Below are 24,328 nucleotides of genomic sequence, written 5' to 3' on the forward strand. Positions count from 1 at the left end.
TCCGCGCATCAGCATTTTTTCAGAACTTCTTTATAACTTGTATAATCCGAGAAAATAAAAAAATGTTTTCTTGCTCTTTCAACCTTGCGAGTAAAAAAATTGCAAACTTCGCTTCTGGAGCTATGCGGTGCAAAAAAGGCACTTTTCAGGGCAGCCTTAGGGCAAGATGCCTAAAGAACTTCCCACTGAATATTTTTCTCAGTATTCTTCAGCTGTTTTTACTCACCTCAGGCAAGTTCTGTTGCTCCAGACTTGACAGACAGTTTTCAGTACGGTCTCAAAACTGGCCGAACTTCAAAAACGCCAAAAAAGTGACAACTTTGACTTGGGTTTAAAAAAAAACATCATCATCGAATTTTGTTAAAATTTGCCTGAATAATCCTCAATACATGATAATTTCAAGGCACCAGAAAAGTGTTGCATTATATTGTTTTAAAATACAAAAATAAACACAAAACTGAGTTCATATTTTTGTTATATAGAATTGCTAATTATTACTGCCTCTTAGAAATAGTAGCTGTCAGAAATTTGATTTAGAACTCATTGAACGTGGTTAAATTTTATTTACCCCAATATCCGAACCATTCTCAATGCTTATAGAGCTTCTATTCGCTTGTTAGCAGCGCTCTTAATGCGTGAAAATGGGAATAAATTCGCTATTTTGCCTGATGTCATAAGAATTGGCTGGTGGCGGTCAAACGTTGTTTGTATTCTCTAATTTATTCGTCGTACGGTCTATTGGTATATATAATCGATTCTTTAAAGATATTAGATCATTTCTTGGTTCTTAGAAAAATTTTTATATATAAAGTTAATATTAATGCGTTTCTCAATTCGGCGTTTTCGAACCTGCCTCTATTTACCTCTGTGTTCAATGGTTCTACAAGGCACTGTCAGGAGACAAAACGTCGTCTCCTGAGGTGAACGATTTATCTGCAAGGTTTTTAATCATGGGGAGTTTTAATCGGGAGGCAATTTAAAAATTTCATGCCGCTTCATGTGCACATTGCAATTCAGAAAATCGTAACAAGAAATGAACGGCGGCAGTTGATTTCGGTTTTGCGCACAGTATATTGTCCAGCACGAAGCACTAACCAGATCACAGTCCCTTCCATTCAGAAGCAGCGGTGGAGGCCACATAGGATGCACTGCCTTCAGTTGACTGAACCTACTTCCACAGGTGGAGCGTCTGAACTCCAGGCACTTTCTTTGCCATTTTCCATTGTTCCTTCTTCACTTCGCGAAAGTCTGCAAGCTCCCTCTGTGGCAGCTCCAGAATGGTGATGTTCTTTAGTGTTTCTTGAATTGCGTCTACGAAGCCTACGGCTCTGTGTATGGCCTCATTGGCAGGCTTCTGCAAGCTGTGGTTTGATGCTCAATGTTTCACTAGCCCAGCAACGCCGTCGCAAGCATTTTTGCAGTGTCCAGAGGCCGAAAACATCAATATCGTACGTTGACATTCACTGCACTGCAGCTCATGAAACTGGTATTTATTCCTGAAGTGAGCGGGAGCCCCGTCGCTCAAATATAATATCTTGGTGTAGATTGGCGCGTTTTCTTCGAGATGTGCTTTGATTTTCGACAGAGCCAAGCATGCATGAGCGGAATCATGAGACATACCGTCGAAATTAACGGCGTAGTTACCAGTCGATTTTCTTGACATGACAACGCAGGTAAACACGGTTACCTGCTTTTTCTGCCAATAGTACGCTTGTACTCAGTCTGGAAGCACAACTGTTCATTTTTTGGCAAAATCAAAATGTAAAACAATTGCACCTCTCTTGCAGCTGTGTGTTTTTTCGTGTATTGCTCTTTCTTGCACAGATATAATATAGTTGTAGGGAATGCATTTCATGGCCACTCTTAGAAATTCTCTAATAAACGATGAAGCGGTCTGAGTTTTTTTAACTAGCTCGCCGTATTCCCATGTAGCAATCAACACCTCATCCTCGCTGCTCATTTCAAAATTTTCCAAAGTGAAAATGGCATCATGTGGATAGTGGCACAATTCCTGAGGAAACATGACGCAGCATCACACCATCAAGCATCACAACACAACTTGCGGAAGCCTGTAAGTGAGGCCATACACACTGCCAGAGGCTTCGTAGACGCATTTCAAGAAACACTAAAGAACATCACCATTCTGGAGCTGCCACAGAGGGAGCTTGCAGACTTTCGCGAAGTGAAGAAGGAACAATGGAAAATGGCAAAGAAAGTGCCTGGAGTTCAGACGCTCCACCTGTGGAAGTAGGTTCAGTCAACTGAAGGCAGTGCATCCTACGTGGCCTCCACCGCTGCTTCTGAATGGAAGGGACTGTGATCTGGTTAGTGCTTCGTGCTGGACAATATACTGTGCGCAAAACCGAAATGAACTGCCGCCGTTCATTTCTTGTTACGATTTTCTGAATTGCAATGTGCACATGAAGCGGCATGGAATTTTTAAATTGCCTCCCGATTAAAACTCCCCATGATTAAAAACCTTGCAGATAAATCGTTCCTCTCAGGAGACGACGTTTTGTCTCCTGACAGTGCCTTGTAGAACCATTGAACACAGAGGTAAATAGAGGCAGGTTCGAAAACGCCGAATTGAGAAACGCATTAATACTAACTTTTATATATAAAAATTTTTCTAAGAACCAAGAAATGATCTAGTATCTTTAAAGAATCGATTATATATACCAATTGACCGTACGACGAATAAATTAGAGAATGCAAACAACGTTTGACCGCCACCAGCCAATTCTTATGACATCAGGCAAAATAGCGAATTTATTCCCATTTTCACGCATTAAGAGCGCCGCTAACAAGCGAATAGAAGCTCTATAAGCATTGAGAATGGTTCGGATATTGGGGTAAATAAAATTTAACCACGTTCAATGAGTTCTAAATCAAATTTCTGACAGCTACTATTTCTAAGAGGCAGTAATAAGCAATTCTATATAACAAAAACATGAACTCAGTTTTGTGTTTATTTTTGTATTTTAAAACAATATAATGCAACACTTTTCTGGTGCCTTGAATTTATCATGTATTGAGGATTATTCAGGCAAATTTTAACAAAATTCGATGATGTTGTTTTTTTTTAAACCCAAGTCAAAGTTGTCACTTTTTTGGCGTTTTTGAAGTTCGGCCAGTTTTGAGACCGTACTGAAAACTGTCTGTCAAGTCTGGAGCAACAGAACTTGCCTGAGGTGAGTAAAAACAGCTGAAAAATACTGAGAAAAATATTCAGTGGGAAGTTCTTTAGGCATCTTGCCCTAAGGTTGCCCTGAAAAGTGCCTTTTTTGCACCGCATAGCTCCAGAAGCGAAGTTTGCAATTTTTTTACTCGCAAGGTTGGAAGAGCAAGAAAACATTTTTTATTTTCGCGGATTGTACAAGTTATAAAGAAGTTCTGAAAAAATGCTGATGCGCGGAAAAAAAATTTTGTGCATGGAATGAGACTTCAAACTTGCAACTTTGCGAAGTGCCAAAAACGACATTCTCCACCTCTTGTGACATGCGATTTTTTTCCGAGTAAACTACGAAGCTTCTTGCAAAACTAAGGTTCATTCCTTTGTGTGGACACATTTGCCCACCATATATAAAAATTTCATTGAAAACAAAAAATGGTCATGGGACCTCGATTACCGTTCTTATCTGAACACGCCCATATATATATATATATACATGTAGGACTTACAACCAGCGAGAAAAAAAAGTAGGCAATGGAATGTGCAGTAAGACAGGTGCTATATCTGAAATAGTTTTGATGTGAAAAATGAACATGTATCTGTGTTAACTCGTCGCAGACTATTTATACATATTAAGATTACAATTCAACGCACAGAAAATGAAAGAAACATATCTAGCAGGAAAACAAAAAAATCGCGTCAGCAGCTCCAAAGGGTCAAATATAATCGGGCGTACACAAGTTCACATAATAGAAGCAGGAAAATAGACGATGATAAAAAGATACAATACATCCGCCGTACAAATGCAGTTTGTGTCGGAAAAACATAATTAAACTCATATGTCTTCAAGAATAAGGTATTTCTGCCACTTATATTTGCTAAGGTTATGTATATCTATATTTTTATTTTTTAGGAAATTCAAATATGTAGGCATGTGGTACTGCAGCATGTGCCGACCCTGATTAGTGCGGGAAGAAGGTATAGACCAGTGTTCTCTGTTTCTGAATATGTAGGGCACTTCCAAAGGTCGATGTAAATTGCATAAGTTGAGGAAAGCTTCGTTGTTAGTTTGAATACTGTGTTTGTACTTCATAACGAGGTTAAGTTTATGTATGTGGTGTATAGGGAGTACATTAAACGAAGCAAAAAGTTCTCTTGTATGGGCGTCATATGAGGCATTTGCTACATGACGAATTGCTTTCTTTTGTAATAGCATCAATTTGGTAAGGTTGGATTGAGTTGTGTCCGTCCATACAAGACTGCAGTAGTTAATATGGGGAGCGAAAATTGAATTATAAAGGATTAACTTAATTTTAGTCGGAAGCATCGTTCTAAACTTACACAGTACGCCACAAGCTCTTGCCAGGTTTCCCGCCACGCGTTCCACGTGGGCATTCCAGTTTAGATGTTGATTGAACGTCACACCCAATGTTTTTATTTCTTTAACGACTTTTATTTGTTCGGAACCGAGTTTTATGTCGATATCCCGACTGATAACCTTCTGTACAGGAGTAAATAATATGGCTCTTGTTTTAGCAACGTTAATTTGTAAACTGTTTATTTGAGTCCATTGAGAGAATTTTTCAAGTGTAACATTTGCGAAATCAGTGAGTTCTTCAATACTGGCTGACTGGAAAAAAATGCTTGTGTCGTCTGCATAAATGATGTAAGATGCAAGTGTGCTGGTGTTTACTATATCATTTATGTAAATATTAAATAAAACCGGTCCGAGTATACTGCCTTGCGGCACACCTGAAGTGACATTTAATAGGGAAGAGTGAGCTCTGTTAATCACGACGCATTGTTTACGGTGGTTTAAATATGACTTGAGAAGGTTACCAGAAAAAGGTTTAAAAGGTTACCGTTTAAAGTTGAGCCTGCTTCAGGTGCAGTGACTATTCCACACCTGTTGCCTTTTATGCATGTGTGTCCTCTAAAAGGGCCAAAATGTTTGTTTATCTTTTAAAAACGTTGTGCTGTACAATAATACTTTAATGGTATTTCTTGCTTGTACACTGAAATGTCAGTCAGTAAAGTAACATTGTATGATGACACCAAATCTTGCGTGGCATAGCATCCTTGCAGCGTACTTGGCAAGCTCCTGTCAGCGCAGATGTATTGCTGGTTTATTGCTGTGGCATATGGTTATACTGTACAGTTTGTACCTCTACGTTCTTGAAAGTATCCTTGAAAAATTTAAAATTGGTTTTTGAGCCAAGGAAGTGACAGAGTAACTGTCTCACATCTTGATAGGCACCTGAACAATGATGCAAGGGAAGGGATAAAGGAGGGAGTTAAAGAAGAAAAGAGGTGCCTTAGCAGAGGGCTGCAGAATAATTTTGGCCACCTGGGGATCTTTATCCTGCACTGACATCAAACAGCATGCAGTTTAGCCTGTGTTCACTTGGGCCCGCATAAAAAAAAACGAGCAGACCTTCTTAGAACTAACATTTCATTGCACCAGCTACTTTGTAGTTTTGACTGCAGTGACCTGAAATCAACGGTTGTTTACTTTGCACAACCCACATACCCTGAACAAGATGTGATGATGCTAGACGAGGTGACCCTCTCTGCATAGCAGCAGGTTGGTTCAGGAAATGCGAAGACTCATGGAGAACCGCTCAGTTATATTTGATTTCATGTTATTGTAGTATTAATGGTGAGTTGTAGTATAAGTGATGAATTCTTGCAAATGATTGAGGACATCAATACTCAGTGTGAAAATGAGAGCTAAATCAATACTTAATAATCTGGAAAGAGGCCTTTTTATGAAATGCAGTAAGGTACTGGAAGTCGAAACAGAATACACCTCGGCCAGGTCATGCACAGATATAGAGCATTTGAAAGAAATGGTTGGGAGAATAAGAAACGGGTTTATTGCCTTAGGCATGCACTCAGAAGTTACGAGCAGCACCTTGCAGTATGCTCAAAAAGAAATTTTAAACTGCTTTGCCTTTGCTAAGCTGTCGGGAAAAGTGGGGTACTTTACAAAGGGCTTAAAATTGAGAACAGTGCGGTGAACCACTCAGGAAAATCATAGGGTTAATGATAAGAGATTGGGAGAGAACTGAGTTGGTTGGAAATAAATGCGAATTAAAATCTGAGCGGGAATCATAAATGGACATAGGCAGGACATACATTTTTTAAAGAAGCTGGCTATCCTTTTAGATAGTGGAGCGGTTACTCAGAGCAGGAAATTGTGCTCTTCTTGCTTTCATTTTATGGACATATGCTTTGTGTCTTACATCTCTTGGCCTGCCATAGGCAGCATATGCTCATAATAAATTTTTACCTGTCTAATTATGTGGCACAGGGAGAATTGAACTATATAACCTCATCAATGCACACCCTCTCTGAAGTGAACTTTGTCAGCCCCGTCAGTCACCACATTGATGCATGTCACCCCAAATGGGAGCCGTCATGGTGGCTGAGTGGTTATTGTGCTTGGCTGCTGACCCGGAAGAGGCAGGTTCGATTCCAGCCAGTTTTGATTCCAGCTGTACTAGTCTCATTTCAATGGAGACGAAATGCTAGAGGCCCAGGTACCGTGTGATGTCAGCACACCTAAAGAATTTTCCAGTCCTCTACAATAGCGCCCTGTATAGCCTGCGCCGCTTTGTGGCATTAAACCCTTTAAAACCAAGTAAAGTAATGGATACATCATTTCCAAAAATTGTTTAAATTTATTATTTTCTAAACGTTAACAATTTTCTGCACCTGTTTTCCTTCGTCTTTCCCTCTTATTTCCTCCCTCATGCTGAGTAACAGGTCAGTGATTTTAAGTAAATATTTTGTTCATTTCATTAGCAAAGTTTCTCTGTCTCTCTCTATTGCTTTGCTTTTTGTATCTGCAGTATAGTATTATGCAGAAATATGTCAAGATTAGATCCAAGAGATATGGCCTAGATTTTAAGTTCTATAGTCAACCACACATTACTTATTACGCTATCAAGGCTTTTTGTTGGCATGTGCTACCTGGTACAGAACTGATGTGGCCTACAGCGGTAAATATTGTTTGAATGTGCATAAATTGAATAGGAAGGCAAATTTCCCATTTGACTATGTAAATAGATTGGGCAATCATGTGCTCACAAAGCTCATAAACTTTTCTGTTTCCAAAACTTTCTGTAAAAGGCACTGACTCACTGAAATACACTACAGTTACTTTTGCCTAATCCTGATATTATTTACTGAAGATTGGTTTGAGGGAAAGTCCACTGAGCTCGAATGAGTGCACGGCAGCTTGTCTTTGTCCAAAGTATTTGGAGAATAATGAATTTTGTTACCTGGCAGAGATAAAGCAAGGATGGCAGTGTTTTGTAATGTCCACAGGGCATTCTTCCAAAGCCCAGTATGTATGTAATTCCTTCATTTTGTGCAACATAAAATGTCTTCCCTTTACACTCATGGTTGAAACAAAATGCTGAATACTTCACCACTCAAAAAATGAAGGCCATTGTGCTGCTCTACAAAATATCAGGCTGCAGCGGTTGTTGCGAGGCAAATTCACCAGGTTGTCATCATCATCAGTCTAACACCCAATGCAGGGCAGAGGCCTCTCCCATGTCTCTCCAATTAACCCTGTCCTTCGCCAGTTGTGGCCACCGTATCCCCACAAACTTCTTAATCTCATCCGCCCGCCTAACTTTCTGCTGCCCCCTGCTACGTTTGCCTTCTCTTGGAATCCACTCTATCACTCTTAAGGACCACTGGTTATCTTGCCTTTGCATTACATCTCCTGCCCAAGCCCATTTCTTCCAAATAACCCACGTTTTTTTTCACACCTATTTGTCAGGCTCCGCGTTTTTTTCTCACCTATTCGTCAAGCTGCAAGCCACTTGCACGCTCTACAAACCTATTTAAAGTACATTATCCAGCATTGTTGGCATGGAGTGTGTAGTGCTAAAACAAAAAATAATACAATAGCTGATGATCTGCTAGAGCAACAGAATTCCAAGAGTTTGAGAAGGGCAGTGGGAGAACTAGCAAGGCGGGATAGCGAAATTCGACAAGCAGTGAACAGGGATCCTGCAACTTGTAGAGGACAGGCAAATTGGAGACTTGTGGAAGGGGCTGTAGTCTTGAGTGCGCCTAGCCGGCCTTGTGATGCATTGTATAGGGCCCTTTGTTTTTGAGTAAAACTGGTTTCTCCTGATTGTTGCATTCCAGAAAGATTCATCAAGATTGGGTTAAACCCAAGTTTCGCGTGCAAATGTGCCTGTAAGAAAGTGTAGATTGATAATGCATGAAGCTAAAGAACCACTGGAGAGTAGTGGATACGTCTCGTATTTCTTCGTAGCTATATTGTTTAAACAGTGCTGGCTATTTTAATTCCTTTTTAATGCTTATTGCTTGTCGAGTTGCATAAAATTTTAGGATAAATTGAAAACTGCAGGTAGGTTTAATTACAATAATTATACCCGTATTTCTGAAGCTCTGTTCGAAGAGAGGTCCACATTTTGTGTGCATGCTTTGAATTTGATTATTTTCACACTGCAAAATGGAGGACAGGTCTGCTGTGAGAGTTTTTTTGCAATGAAGCGAGAGCAAGTGGTGCGGAATGCTTGTTACTGTGTCGCCCTGCCAATATTTCTAGAACCCCTGGGACCACTGAGCTTGTGAGTATCTATGACTCAAAAGGTCGGAGCTGATTGCCCATTCCGTGGTTGTCTGTATTAACCGGTGCAAGGCCAAGGGCTCATAGCTAACAAGCATATGACACCATAGAACTAGATGCAGTCAGGCTGGGACTGTGCAGTATGTCAGTGTTAACGAGGTCGTGATAAACGAGGTTTACTCTGCGAAGCTAGTGTGAAATAATAATTGTTCTTATGGAAAATATCGTTTTTTCTTAGTCATTGCAGCAATACAAGCATATCAAATCTGATATCTCTCACTCATCCCTCTATGTTTCAGTTTCAAGGGACCAAGAGTTGCGTGGAAGTCGTGCAAGCCGCAAAGTTGCGTGTGGCTTGAGCCAGCAATCAGGAGCAGGCTGGGAATTTGCGAATTGCCAGTGGTATTCGCTCAGTCAAGCAGGCTTTACTGTAAGTACAGTGTTTTCGCCATAGCATTTCTTTGAAAAGTACGCATTGAGCTTGAATAGGACAAGCTGTCGGTCTAGTTGGTCTGATCCTTTGTGGTTGACAGAGCTTAGAAACACAGACTGGGGTCAGAAAGAAAAAATATGAGGGCACAGGTGCTGACTACAGATTTATTCCAGAATCACCGAAACACTGCATATATAACCAAAACACAGGCGCCAACAGGTGGCAATTTTATGCACTCGTGGCAACAATAAGTGATATGGCCAATAGTGGGAAAACAACACAAACTAGAAACAGAAACCAAGACTATAGAGCAGGGAAGGATGAAACCATAACAAGGTTAAAGGAATAGTTTTAAGCAAGTCATTTTTAAGACCACCAGTACGTCAAACAGTGGAACGGTTTGACCAAAATTTTCAAGTACTGGTCTGATAACACGGAACTAAAACACTACACGCAAACACAGATCAAGGGCAGTGAAATAAAAGTAAAATGGCAAGAAAAAACATGCCGTGAAAAGAAAATGGTGATTGGGCAAGCAAACAAGAATTGGTCTACAAAGGTGAAGTGAGCTAAAAAACTGAAAGAATAAAAGGGGGATAAATGCACATGAGCAACAAAGGTGAAGCCAAGAATTAACATGGCTACAGGAGGAAGATGAGCTACTGTAAAAACGAGAGAGATAAAATATCAAAATATGAAATTCAATTAGTATTAAAGATAAAAGCAAACAAAAACGCGAAAATAGAGGAGTTGGCAGAAAAGTCAAGGCATGCAAGATGTTTTTAAAACCAGGGCTAGGTCAAACATCCTGAAGAAAGGCAATCTTTTTTTCTGAGGGTGTTCTTGCCCATTAATCCTCGAGCCTCAAAATCCCGGCGGCTCCCACCAGTTCGTCATGTCGGCTTATTCTGGTGCTTTTTTAACACAATGGCACTTTTTCAAACATGGGTGGCATGGCTTTTTTCGGTCACAGTTTTGGCAATGGACTTGCAGATTTAGGACGTGCTTGTAGGCCAGTTGGTTGGAAATCGTTAGAAAAACCGCAAAACAGAATGGGACAAAGGCAGGCAAAACACAAGGCGGTACGACAACTGAACATTTATTGAAGAAATGAGTGCTCATATGGATCAGTTGCGCATGTAATCTGCAAACAATCATTGCAAAAACAACCTAGGGAGGGAAACAAATTCCAATTCTTTCTGAAAAATGGACACAGAAGGCATGCTATCCCACCTATCTGGCTTCGACCTCAGGATGGCAACAGCCTTGAGAATTTCTTTCCAACTGGCCCTTTATTCATCCAATAATAATGTGCAGTTCAGTTTAGGTTAACAGTCTTTACAACTGGGACAGTGGACAGGCAGGCAAGGTCGTCCGGGCCTACCCAAGGAATGCTAATACTCTTGCAAGGGAGTGTTTCACCATCTACCAATTTGGCCGGTATAAAATCGACCACAGCTGAGAGGAATCGTGTACACCACCCCCGTTGCACATGGCATGAGGCATTCAAAAAGTACCGCCAACGGGCATGTTGTACGAGATTCCCCTCAGCTGTGGCCAGTTTTATATCGTCCAAAGTGGTAGATGTTTACACATTTGTTTGCAAGAGTATGCGTGTTCCTTGAGTAGACCCGGAGGCATTTGCCGTCCCACTCACTGTCTCATTGTAGACTGCTATCCCAAACTGAACTGCACACAGATTATTGGATGAAGAAAGAAGCAGTTGGAAAGAGAAATTGTCGAGGCTGTTGCCATCTTGAGGTCAGAGCCAGATAAGTGTGTCAGCACGCCTACTGTGTTCATTTTTCAGGAAAATTAGCGTTTCTGTCTGTGTTTCCCCCGGTTGTTTTTGTTTCGTTTTTGAGCAGGTGATTGTCATATTTGCTCAGCTCTATGGTTGCCATTGAATTTTTTTGCCTCTTTACGATTGTTTGCAGATTACACACGTGACTTGTCTATATAAGCACTGCTGTTCAATAAATTTTCAATTGTCAGTACGGCCTTGTGTTGTCACCTGCCTCTGTGTGATAGTTTTGTGGTTTTGCTCTTTCCGACTGGCAGATTCCCGAGAAATGTACCCGATAAATCAATCTTATGCTCCCTTATCCTTTCATTGATGCCAATGTATACCTTGCCGCAAGACAAAAGGATTGATTAAATGCCCTCCGCGCATGGCGCTAAGGGTTTTCTGTGCTGCGTGGTGCAGCGTCTTTTTTTTTTCATTTAGGATTCCGCAACTGCAATAGGTGCTAGGGGGTCAGAAAAGGCAATGTCTACTCCTGCTTTCTCTCCGATTTTCTTAAGGTTCTGTGAAATTTACCTTTAGAAAATTCGAGAGATAGAGTAGATGCTTTTTTTGCTGCCGCCCCCCCCCCCCCCCCCATCACCTATCACACCTCTCTAGGATCGTCAATGAAAAAGAAAAAAGAAACAGGCTGCACTGCATTGCACAGAAACCCTTAGTGGCATGCACAAGAAGTGCTTTCTCAATCCCTTTTTCTTGCTGCAAGGTATACATTGGCATCAATGGAAGGCTAAGAGAGCATTACACTGATTTATCGGGTACATCTCTTAGGTACCTGCAAGTCCACTGCTGATAATTGGACGCAAAAAAGCCATGCTGCCCAAAGTTCGAGAAAGCCACTGTGTTAATAGAGCCCCGTAATAAGCTGACGCAATGCAATGGTGGAAGCCGCAGAGATTTTCAGGCTCCGGGGTGAATGTAAAGAACACGCTTGGTTTCACTCGGAGGATTGCCTTTCTTTGTGGACATACTTGATCTAGCCCTGGTTCTACATGTGTGTTACATGCCTTGCCTCTTCCGCCAACTTCCCTCTTTTGGTGTTTTTCCTTGATTTTTGCCTTCATACTGGTTATTGAATTTCACTTTTTTATATTTTATCTCTCGGCTTCACTGTACGTCATCTTCCACTTTTAACCATCTTAACTGTTGGCTTCACCTTTGTGGCTCATGCGCGTTTTTATTCCCCTTTTATCCTTTTAATTTTTAGCACACTTCACCTTCGCTTGTTGCTTAATTCTCGTTTGCTTACCCAATCGCCATTTTGCTTCTATTGCGTGTTTTTCTTGCCATTTCTCCTTCATTTTTTTTTTCACTGCGCTTGGTCTGTGTTTGTGTATAAGGTTTTTTAGTTCCATTTTATCAGACCAGTTCTTAAATATTCTTTCGGTCAAACCTATCCACTGTTGGCAGTCTTTTAAAAATGACTTGCTTATAAATTTTTCTCTCACCTTGTTCTGATTTTATCCTGTGCTGTGTCCTCTGGTTTTTGCTTCTAGCTTTTGTTGTTTTTCCACTACTTCTCATACCACTTCTTGTTACCACGAGTGCATAAATCGCTGCGTGTTGGTGCCTGTGGTGTGGGTATTTATGCAGTATGTCGGCAGCTCTGGGAAAAGTTTTAAGTTCAGTGCCTGTGCCATCATCTTTTTTGTTTCTGTCCCTTGTCTGTATGTCTGAGTGCTGTCAACCACAATCGGTGCATTGAGCTGACTGCTCTGCAGCTACCCATGTGTATGCAATGAAGTGGCTTCAAGAATAATGTACACAAAAAAATTGATTGCTTAAAATTTCTGGCATGTTTTTTAGGAAAACATTTGGCATTTAAAGGGCTAAGAGTGCTCTGAAAATCTAAAAATTATGTGCTTCTTGGGGCCTTTCCTCAAATTTCACATCACCTTGTAGCGTGATGCAAGACGTTCAAGTTGTTACCCACAGTTTACTTTTTTGTTGCCCACTTATTGGCTGCCACCTTCTTTGGGAGGCAGTGTCATGGGGTTTGGGAGACAATCTGATTCCTGTGTGTTGGCTGAAGCTGTCTAAGCTTTTGGATTTGGTGAGCAGGTTCACGGTGCCAACTTTTGGCTGTAACTACAGTTTGGCCATGACTGTTAGTCCTTTTCTGTGATGCAGTGTCATTTATGTAATGCATAATTTGATGATGAAGCAGTCTCAGGGGTTGCGGTGCTCAGCTGTTGACTTCAAAGACACAGGATCGATCCTGGCCGCGGCAGTCGCATTCTGATGGAGACAAAATGCTGGAAGCTTGTGTACTGTGCGATGTCAGTGCACGTGAAAGAACCCCATGTGGATGAAATTATCAGAGCCCTTCACTATGGCATCCCTCATAGCCTGAGTCACTTGGGACATTAAACCCCATAAATCCAAACCCATTTTGGTACTTCTCAGCTTCGCCGCTGGCCTCTGCAGGCCAGCGAAACCTCCCACAAGTTGACGAACGGCAGTTTTTACACCATTCGTAAATGCCTACATAGACGCTACATCATTGGTGGCAAAGGTTTCCAGATGTGCAAGCGTTTCCGGTAGTTTTTCTCTGTTGCTTTCGTCAGGCAGCTTGCAAAAGATGTTTTACTAGGCTAATAAACGGTGAGGTTCTTTGTGTTCTTAAGGTGGTGCAGCGTGATAAAACAGACACTTAATAGCCATGCCATGCTTTTTTGTAGCCAAAGGCAATTTTTCGCCTTATTCTCATCATCATTTGCCTTTCATGCTTCCTCGAGGGACGGCAGTTGGAAGAAGGTCTCTAGAGCAGCTCCTTGTCTGAAGAAATGCCGAGTGGCATTCTTCAATCCTAACTGCCCATCAAATGGAAGAGCAGTTGTTTTCTCCACTCCACAGAGTGGAGACAGAGTCGAGTTGAGGTGCACTTCTGAATTCGGCGGTTAGCCTTTCATAGGCAGCAGATATGCGCAATAAACTTTATTTGCTGTTAATCTTCCAGTTAAACACCAAATCCTCCTCATTCCTCATCAGTGCACACACTGTGTAAGGAACTTTGTCACTCCATTTGTCACCACTTTGATGTATGCCATCCCTAATTCAGGGGCTGTATAATTTTTGAAATTTTGTTGAAATTGCTTGAAAACCTTTGCAATTTCCTGCACCTCTCTTTTTCCCCCAAGTCCCAAACCTACGCAGAGTGCAAGTGGGTTTTTAAACTCCAGCTAAATTTTGTTATTCATCAAAGGGCTTTTCTCTCTACTGCTTTGCTGGGTGTATCTGAAGTATAATATTATGCACAGTGTGTGAAGCTTTGCTCCCAGAGCTATTAGCCCGAGGTAGTAATTTTAGAGCATTGCGTTGCGTTCTCAGCCTGGTTGCGTTTTGAGCCTGAGTTGTGCTGATTCCACGGATAGAACCCAAGTTGGCAGCCTCCAATGCAGCAGTGTATCCCAGTAGTTGCCATGGGAGCCGAGGTGGTTAGATAATGGAATAAAATAATAGCAGGTGGCAGTGTGATGCTCGAGCACCACAGCTCGAAACTAAACTATATCGATCAGTATATGTATATCTGTCTGGCAGGCATTAAAGTCTGGCTGCTTAGTCACGACATTCCTGTAAAATTAGTGGATGAACCGTTTGGCATAAATGTACCAGATGGTGTCATACGATTCAGCCTGTCGTGCAGCATAAACTTACTAGTTAAGTTAGAGCCTTTCTTGCAGCACGGATTCGAACTGACAACCTATGTTAGGTGTATTAATGCTCATTATTCGATCTGCTCATTTTTTATATTCAACCACACTAACATTACTTATTACCCCATCTGTGCAGATTCTTTCTGGCACTATTTGAAGCTGAAGGGTTGCTCGGCTGAGGATCTCCAAAAGTACCACAAGAAGGTGACGCGCTACCTGGCACAGAAGTGCTGTGGCCTGCGGCGGTAAATATCTGTTCAAGTCAATAGCCTCTTGTTATATGCATGAATAGATTGGGTAAGCTCATGTGCTTACAAAACTCGTAACTTGACTGTATTTCCTAACTGTCTGTATGGTACACTTAGGCACTGGAATAACCTGCAAATCGCACTGGAATTTGCCTACTATAGTGAGATACTGCTTTACCCAAGTTCTGCTTAAGGATAGTCTGCTACTGAGATGACGCACAGAAGATTATATTTATGAACCAGACTGTTAACAGCACTTATGGACCACATTAGCAGACTGTTCTGAGACCGCACGCAGCCAGGCTTTTCAGCGTGGAAGAGGCGGCTTTAGACAAGGCAGGCGAGCGCTCTGTTCCTGCACATTAAGTAGATGTCGGATGAATCTCGAAAAAATATGAACGAAGCGCCAGGAATATGACTACTACAACCCTTCGGAGATGTGCAGTGCACAGTATACGGCCATGCCAGCGACATGTCTTTCTGTTCAAACTTTCTCTAAAACCGCTGTCACTACGCAGAAGCAGGTAGCAGTATCTGTACTGAGAATCTCTTAGTGAAGCAGCGCAACGGCACAAGGCCAAGGGAAGAAGGGGACAAAAACAGCGCTGAACTGACAACAAATGTTTATTCCGGATGCTAACAGCATATATATACTCTTTTGCACCTTAGAAAAAACAAAGAAACAGAGAGCAGCAGAAAGTATCAATCCCAGTCATTATGCGCATGCAGCTGTATCGCGTGTACATCGATCATTTGAAATCAGGAAGTTGTGCTCTTTCACCGAGATGGCAACGGAAGGAGTGCTGATACAATTCGCACCCAGCTTCATGATCTCAGATGCCTCAATAATCTCTCGTGTAAGCTTATCCTTGTGTTTGGTAACAACTTGGCTGTTTTTGAATTCTGGGTAACATGAACAGTCACGACAGTGAGTACCTATGTGGCGGGCCGCGTTCTTGACATTGTTCGCGTGCTCTTTAAGTCTTTCATTAAGACACCGGCCAGTTTGGCCGATGTATGACCCACCACACTTCAACGGGACTGAGTACACCACGTTGTCTTGGCATGGCACATACTTCATCCTGTGGTTTTTCTTGCAATTATGACCAGATTCCGATCTTTTATCCGGGCGATTAACTCTCGCACACAAGCCACTCAGTCTGACAGGAGCCGAAAAAACAACATCTACTCCAGCCTTTTTGCCTATTCTCTTCAAATTGTGGGACACAACATGAACATAAGGTATTACTGCCAGATTTGTTTGCTTGGAATGGGGGACAGCTTTGCCCTCCTTCAGCTTTTTCAATATCCCTTCTGCTACTGATGCCAGAATATGAAGGGGGTATTTTGCGTCTGTTAGCCTATCAACCTGATTGGAGAAACTAAATTCAAACTTGTGTGGGCAGGATTTTTGCATGGCATTTTGAAAGCATGACGCCACAATGCCTCTTTTAACAAGCTTCGAATGGGCTGAGCTGTATGGAAGTAAGGGCTTTTTACCCCTAGGATCAAATGCCCAGCATACATGGAAATCAGTAAAATATAAGGTCAGATCAAGGAACTTAATGCGATCATTCACAGCCACTTCATGCGTAATTTCCAGCGGCGAAAGCACTTCACAGAATATCGCGCACAGGTCATTCACTTCCGCAGCGAAGCTAGCCAGGTCACAATCTAGTAAAATTAGGTAATCATCTACATATCGGAACACTCTTGCAACTGTTGAGCTCATGAGTGATTGTTCGAGTGTCCTGTCAAGCTTAGCAAGGAACATGTCACTTAGCAATGGAGCGATGCAAGATCCTATGCAGATCCCATTCTTTTGAATAAAAACAGTTCAAAAGAATGGGATCTGCATAGGATCTTGCATCGCTCCATTGCTAAGTGACATGTTCCCTGCTAAGCTTGACAGGGCACTCGAACAATCACTCATGAGCTCAACAGTTGCAAGAGTGTTCCGATATGTAGATGATTACCTAATTTTACTAGATTGTGACCCGGCTAGCTTCGCTGCGGAAGTGAATGACCTGTGCGCGATATTCTGTGAAGTGCTTTCGCCGCTGGAAATTACGCATGAAGTGGCTGTGAATGATCGCATTAAGTTCCTTGATCTGACCTTATATTTTACTGATTTCCATGTATGCTGGGCATTTGATCCTAGGGGTAAAAAGCCCTTACTTCCATACAGCTCAGCCCATTCGAAGCTTGTTAAAAGAGGCATTGTGGCGTCATGCTTTCAAAATGCCATGCAAAAATCCTGCCCACACAAGTTTGAATTTAGTTTCTCCAATCAGGTTGATAGGCTAACAGACGCAAAATACCCCCTTCATATTCTGGCATCAGTAGCAGAAGGGATATTGAAAAAGCTGAAGGAGGGCAAAGCTGTCCCCCATTCCAAGCAAACAAATCTGGCAGTAATACCTTATGTTCATGTTGTGTCCCACAATTTGAAGAGAATAGGCAAAAAGGCTGGAGTAGATGTTGTTTTTTCGGCTCCTGTCAGACTGAGTGGCTTGTGTGCGAGAGTTAATCGCCCGGATAAAAGATCGGAATCTGGTCATAATTGCAAGAAAAACCACAGGATGAAGTATGTGCCATGCCAAGACAACGTGGTGTACTCAGTCCCGTTGAAGTGTGGTGGGTCATACATCGGCCAAACTGGCCGGTGTCTTAATGAAAGACTTAAAGAGCACGCAAACAATGTCAAGAACGCGGCCCGCCACATAGGTACTCACTGTCGTGACTGTTCATGTTACCCAGAATTCAAAAACAGCCAAGTTGTTACCAAACACAAGGATAAGCTTACACGAGAGATTATTGAGGCATCTGAGATCATGAAGCTGGGTGTGAATTGTATCAGCACTCCTTCCGTTGCCATCTCGGTGAAAGAGCACAACTTCCTGATTTCAAATGATCGATGTACACGCGATACAGCTGCATGCACACAATGACTGGGATTGATACTTTCTGCTGCTCTCTGTTTCTTTGTTTTTTCTAAGGTGCAAAAGAGTATATATATGCTGTTAGCATCCGGAATAAACATTTGTTGTCAGTTCAGCGCTGTTTGTCCCCTTCTTCCCTTGGCCTTGTGCCGTTGCATTGCTTCACTAAGATATGTCAGACCAACTCGCCCACCAGTTCATGTTGTACTAAGAATTCGTATCTTAAAGGGGCTGCGAAACACTGCCTGGGGGAATACCGGCTATACTTCAGGTGGGTTCTTTATGTCACACAGATGCCGACTTAAAAAGAATTACAGGAATCGATGCACAGGAACGGGAGTTATTCAGTGAAGAAATTTCAAAATACAAGCAAACAAAACGCTGCCCTCAACTCGATTTTGGCGGGGCTTCCCACTCCTATTTCGCTCTCCCAATGACGGCACCTGGCGCAACCAATCAAAACAGCCAGCCAGAGCACGTCGCGGAAGTTTGTACTCCATGGTTGCCTGCTCTCTGTGAGACTGGCAGCGTTTCCATGCCAGAGCGCCCCTGGTGGTGTATTTTTATTTTACTTGCTTTGCAGGGCTTTTATCTAAGACAAACAAATTGGTTTTGTTGATCTAATATAAACCGCAGACAGGTGACAAAATGTGTCTCTATTTATTCACACAATTTGCAGTATAATTACTGTTTGTCCGGTCATCAAGCTTGCGCCAGGTGATGTCATATCCGCTGCTAAAAACCCGCCACTGTGTGGCGACACCATCAGAGCCATAAGTTGTTTTTGGGAGGACATTAAAATATTAAAAAACGGAATGTATGCGGTATTACCGATGCTAATAGCACCATTATAACTCACTGTATGCAATCAACAGGCAAACAGTTAACTAAGATTGTGTTTCTGGGCCCCTTTAAAGGAAAAAAGAAAGCGCAATGTCCACCTTTGGCACGATTTCTGCAGTGATGTGCGTTCTGCCGGCTGACAGTACACCGCTTGCTTGGTGTTGTAGGCCTAACATGTGCTTTACTCAAGGTGTAGCGAGAAGCGCTTTTGAACTAGCCACCAGCGATCACAGAAATGTCTACTCTTTTTACCGCCTCTACAATAACTTTATGGTGGTATGAACGTGCAGTTTTTATTCCCGCAACGTCTTCGTAAGTGAAGCGCGCGGAAAAACGGGCCAGGCGGACCGCCTCGCACTGATAGATGCGGGTTGCATGCACAGACTCATTCTGAGCCGTTGGCAGAACAGTCATTACAGGCCATGATGCACTTGGTCACACGTTGCATGCACGTCTGCATCTTGATTTCTATCTGGAAACAGCTTGGTTGACGTCACTTCTGTCAGTAAAGTGCTCTGCATGCCAATGTCTCTCCCATTCCGGACGGTTCCCGCCAGCCATCGTATGAAGCGGCGTGTGCATATTCTTCAGTTGTATAATTGAGGCTTTAATGCATTATTCCTATGGGTTTACGTCGGGCCCGTGCCAATTTGATGTTTAATGTGGATCGTTGCGTGAAAGGGGAATGCATAATCAAGATTCCACTGTATGACTTTTGTAACATTTGCATGCATTTGTTGTGTATGCATACTATATATATCACTGTTCTTTTTCTTCACCTAGGACAGTCTGAACAAGAGAGACCTGCTGAAGAAAAATTCTGTATATATGTAAATAAATAGTCGATTTGCTCCAAGTGAGGTGTTTTTATACCTGGCTGTACTGCAGGAATGCATCGAATGTTCAGAGTCAGACTGCTGCTCTGTAGCTGCATATTAATTGACAAATAAAGCGTACTTGGTAATGACTACAGGAATACAACACACTACACAAATGCGCTACAGAAGGCAGACTACAGAGATACGACACTACAGAATTACGTCACTACAGAAGACAGACTACAGAAATACTACACTACAGAAAGACTACAGAAATACTACACTACAGAAGACAGACTACAGAAATACTACATGCCCAAAATACGACAGACTACAGAAGTTTTCTGTCGTAAATTCCTGTAGTGCGTTTTGACTGGGCATGCCCTAGCCACAACGAACCAGACAGGAATATAGAGTCCTGGTAGGCTTTAATGGCCAGCCAGAAAGAAGAAGAACAAAAAAGTCATCCGTCTGGCCCTGGACACTGCTGAATCCCAAGGGATCCCAGCCTGCTGAAAGGGGAGGAAGATGACGGCGGTCAAGACTCAAGTATTCATCGCCCTCTAATTCCGTGACGGGTGTGAATAAGGTTATTTCATCATCAAGCGAAAAGCGTCACTAGGCTCGTCAACACCGCGCTTCGCGTGAGCCGGAGGCCAGATTTGCCACTTCTGCGCATGCGCGAAACCGAGCGACGTCACGCGCAGCGCAGGTGGCCGCCGACTCCGTAATAAAAAAAAAGAATAAAAATAAGCGCAGAAACGAAAATATAAAGAAGGGAATGAAAGGAATAAAAAAATTCAGGGGGCACTTTGGCTCCCTAAAGTGCTGCAAAGCGCAAGCGTTTCCTGGCCATTGTTTGTTTTTATTTACTTTTTTATTTTTCATATTTCTTTTTTATTTTTTATTTCTTCGATCATTTTCTTAACTTTATTGTTTTTATTTTTATTTTCACATCTTGTTTTTATTTCTGTTTATTCTCTTACTTTTATTTTTTTATTTTCATTTTCTTGACTTTACTCCTTTTATTTTATTTACGAAGGCCATGCATTCACTAGATGCGCCTTTATTCATGCTGGAACCTTTGAGCCTTTTAAGCAGTGGTGCCGAAAATCGGACGAATCTGCCTACGCGTCTGTCGACACGGCTGCCGACGCGTCTGTCGACACTCCTGCCGACGCGTCTCCTAACGACAGTATGAGGCATTAAAGACTTTCGCCTTAATATCATAAATAAAAATATAAATAAAAGAGAAACAGTGCGCCAGGAAACTCATATCTAGGTGGACACCCGAACCGCGCCGTAAAGGAAGGAAAATGAAAAAAAAATAGTTTTAAGGAAAGGAAATGAAGCCGGTGTCTCTCATATCTCGGTGGATACCCTAACCGCGCCGTAAGGGCAAATGAAATGAAAATTGGTTTTAAAGAAAGGAAATTCCTCTCTCTCATATCTTCGTGTACACCCGAAAGAATGGACACCACAGTACCTGACAGTACGAGTCTCTAAAGCAACCTTCTAAGACAGCACCGTATTCACTACACGCGCGTCTCCTCCTCCGCCTCTGTACAGGCAGTGTGTGGACAGCCGAACGCCTCCACCGTTATCGTGGTGCTCCCAGTGCATTGTGCGTGAACTGCGACAGCCATGACGTCAAAGCAAGCGTACTGAACCTTTTCGCTCGTATATACAGGCTTAGCCACAGCTAAGCCACTGCCAATTTTTAAGGCGAAAGCCTTTAATGTCTCATCGTTGTAAGCAGCAGTTGTCGACAGAAATGTCACGCTTTTCAATTTCTTTTCCCCAAAAACCAATTTACCAACGAGCAAAGCTCGACCCGAACGGGCGATGGTGTTCTGTGTACTCCCTGACGGCGTTGTAAGACGCGTTCCACTCTCTTAACCACACATCAGTGACACAAGCATCAACGCCGCGCCTAAGCCTTTCGCCTCACAGCACCTTATGTCAACAAAGTGCCCCCAGATTTTTGATGGTAGTGCTGTAACCTTGTAATGCTCAGCCGAATGTTGCTTTCGAAAATTCGTCTTGCGCTAGCTCAAATAGTAAACAGCGCCACAGACTTATCAGTGGGACAACTTTGAAAGCGTTCGTCCGAATGGCCGCGTTACTCAATGTCGCGTTACTATGAAACGCAAGGCCCTCCAAAAGGGACCAGTAGGTGGTATCACTGGTACACAGATTGTTGACCGCCTAGTTGCTGTAGAATTTTTGGAGTGGTATCAAGTGATTTGGCGCGTCCCGGAGCATAATATTACGAGTCGAATGAAAGCGTAGCTTGTCATAGGGATTCGCACCGACGACCTTTGGTTCCCCAAACCGTGACTTCTTAGAACTTCAAACGTCCATTACGCCCAAACTATTCGACATAAGGCATTCGAAGTGATGTCAAGCCATTTGTCTTCTTTCGCTGTATACGTTGGCATCCAAAAAATAGATATCCGTATATAACTAAAAATTTGTACCCGATATAGCGAAGATGGCTAATGACGCAATTATAATAATAAGAATAATTGGTTTTTTGAGGAAAGTAAAGGGCACAGTATCTGTCTCACATATCTCGGTGGACACCTGAACCGCGCCGTAAGGAAAGGGAGGGAGGCGGAAGTGAAAGAGAGAAAGAGGTGCCGTAGTGGTCGTCTCGGAATAATTTCGACCACCCGTACGTTAGTGCAGGCTGACCACCTGGAGATTGCGGACAGCCGGCTTCTTCACCTATGGGAGGCAAAGAGAGGACTCGAGAACCGACTCAAACGACAGCGGTGGAACCGCAATCTGCGCAGAATAGCTAGGCTAAACAAGGAGATCGAGGATTGTCACAAAATTCGGCGCATTTTAGAAACAAAGAAAAACAGCGCCGCGCGGACGCGTCTCGCCGGCGCAAGCCGAAAGGGGGAGAGGGAAACCCCCGCTGGGCGCCTAGCGTGTGTGCGTGTGCTCTCTCTCCCTTCCTCCACCGCTCACCGCCACGGCGTGCGCCGAAGGAATGAGTCATCCACGCCGATTTCTCTAGAACATGCGAGTCGTTTCTACTGTTAACCGGGGGAAGAGGGGGAAGCCTTGCGAGCGCTAAGACATGTCCCCCTCCTCTGCACTCGGACGTCGGCTACGCCGCCACGACGGCGCCACGCTAGAACACGCTGGAACCTTCGCGAAACGACTCCTGACTTTAACCAATGAGGGCGCGCGGCCGGCGAGAGAAAGGAAGGGAACCTGCACGGGAGATCCTGCGTGTATGTGCGCGCCTACTCTGGCGCGTAGAACAAACAGACGTGCAAATGCGGCTATAAAAAGGGCGTTGGCCGCAACGAGGAGTATCTGTTCTCGCTTCGGCAAGCGCGGCTTCGGCCGCTTCTTTTTGAGCAGCGTCCGCTCCGGCGGACGCAGTTGTTGCTGCGACGCGCGTCTTTTCTTTCCTTTTTCTCTTTCCTCTGATCTTTTTACTCTCCTCTATCTGCACGTGGCAGCGGTGGTGGCTTGGCTAGAGCCAGTAGCAGGCCCGTGCAATTTCCTCTTCGTCCTTCTCTCAGTCACAACAACAACAACCAGTCAGTCCGAACCGCCGTTTAAGCTTCATCGAAGCGCGCCCGTTCGACTCCCGGGAAAACACCACTCGGCCAGCAACGGACCAACGAGGCAACGTTCGCCAGTCCGCGGGACGGCATCGTCGTGGAACTCTGGTCGTCGGACTGCCGCAGTGCCCGGTGAACAAATTGTGTTTCGTTTGTTTACCTCTCTATCTTGTGTTAGTGCACTTTAGGTGCAATATTGCCTTTGTACTATACTCTCTCTCTCGAGTTTAACTTTACACAAGTTGCATTGTAGGTAATCACTTTGTATGTGTTTGTACTAGTGATTGTAAAACCCTCTGTATCGTCTCAATTGCTGTATAAACTTTGTTATTGTTTGTGAACCTTTGGCTCCGACCCATTCTCTGGCTTGCGACCAGCGAAAGCTGGGCACCGAACGCCCAAAAACCTCTTGTCACTTGGTAGCTGGTCTCCGCTGAGTTTGCCACGCTGAGTCGAGGGCATCTCCTTCGAGTCCGAGACCGCTACCCCCACACGCTCTAAGGGTGTCTGGGAAAGTCCCATGTAAACGTGCGCGAAGTGTGGGTGACAAGGATCATGCGGTCAAACTTACTCAGCAAAACTGGGAGGACATATGCAACCGCATGGATCCCAATATGGGAGTCTCTAAGACTTGGAACTTGCTCCGTCATCTACTTGACCCTGCAGGTAGCAGAACCACCCAGAGGCAGAACCTGCAAAAGCTTGTGCATGCATACGCAGGCACACCAGAGGACCTTTTCCTTGAACATAAAGACAGATATATTGGCAATGCTCCTATCCAAGCCTTCCCAGATTATGCTGGTCCGGAAAACACGCAGCTCGACTCCCCGATTACTGTGGATGAGGTTAGGGCAGAGATTGCCAGGCTAAACTGTAAATCCGCCTCTGGCCCAGATGCAGTATCCAACAAGATCCTCCGCAACCTAGATGAACAGTCGCTACAATCACTAACTGAATATATGCAGAAATGCTGGTCGGAGGGCTCAATCCCACAAATATGCAAAACGGCAGAGATCATTCTCATTCCAAAACCCGGGAAGGCACTCAGCCTTGAGAACCTCAGGCCAATTTCGCTCACGTCTTGTGTAGGTAAGCTCATGGAGCACGGAGTTCATACCCGCCTCAACCGGTTTATGGAGGAGAACGAGCTGTACCCCCCAACCATGATTGGCTTTCGACCAAAACTTTCTACGCAGGATGTAATGCTT

The 24,328-nt window shown here is 43.3% G+C and overlaps 2 protein-coding genes and 1 pseudogene across 2 annotated transcripts in view; 2 read left to right on the forward strand and 1 right to left on the reverse strand.

Moving 5' to 3' along the window:
* Positions 1-19,571, forward strand: part of LOC149332964 (uncharacterized) — a 38,692-nt gene extending 19,121 nt beyond the window's left edge. The window contains exons 5-7 of the mRNA XM_089558517.1: positions 9,089-9,219; positions 14,819-14,927; positions 19,499-19,571. Of these exons, the coding sequence (XP_089414643.1) occupies positions 9,089-9,219; positions 14,819-14,927; positions 19,499-19,508 (250 nt within the window). The 3' untranslated portion in view covers positions 19,509-19,571. The remainder of the gene's footprint in view (positions 1-9,088; positions 9,220-14,818; positions 14,928-19,498) is intronic.
* LOC149332960 (BTB/POZ domain-containing protein 1-like) overlaps positions 1-24,328 on the forward strand; it is a 123,667-nt gene that overhangs the window by 81,349 nt on the left and 17,990 nt on the right. The window lies entirely within an intron of this gene.
* On the reverse strand, positions 1,100-2,037 carry LOC149332965 (uncharacterized; annotated as a pseudogene).

The sequence above is a fragment of the Amblyomma mixtum genome, chromosome 8 (genome assembly GCF_055824585.1).
Source record: "Amblyomma mixtum isolate Tamu chromosome 8, ASM5582458v1, whole genome shotgun sequence".
Classification (NCBI taxonomy): domain Eukaryota; kingdom Metazoa; phylum Arthropoda; class Arachnida; order Ixodida; family Ixodidae; genus Amblyomma; species Amblyomma mixtum.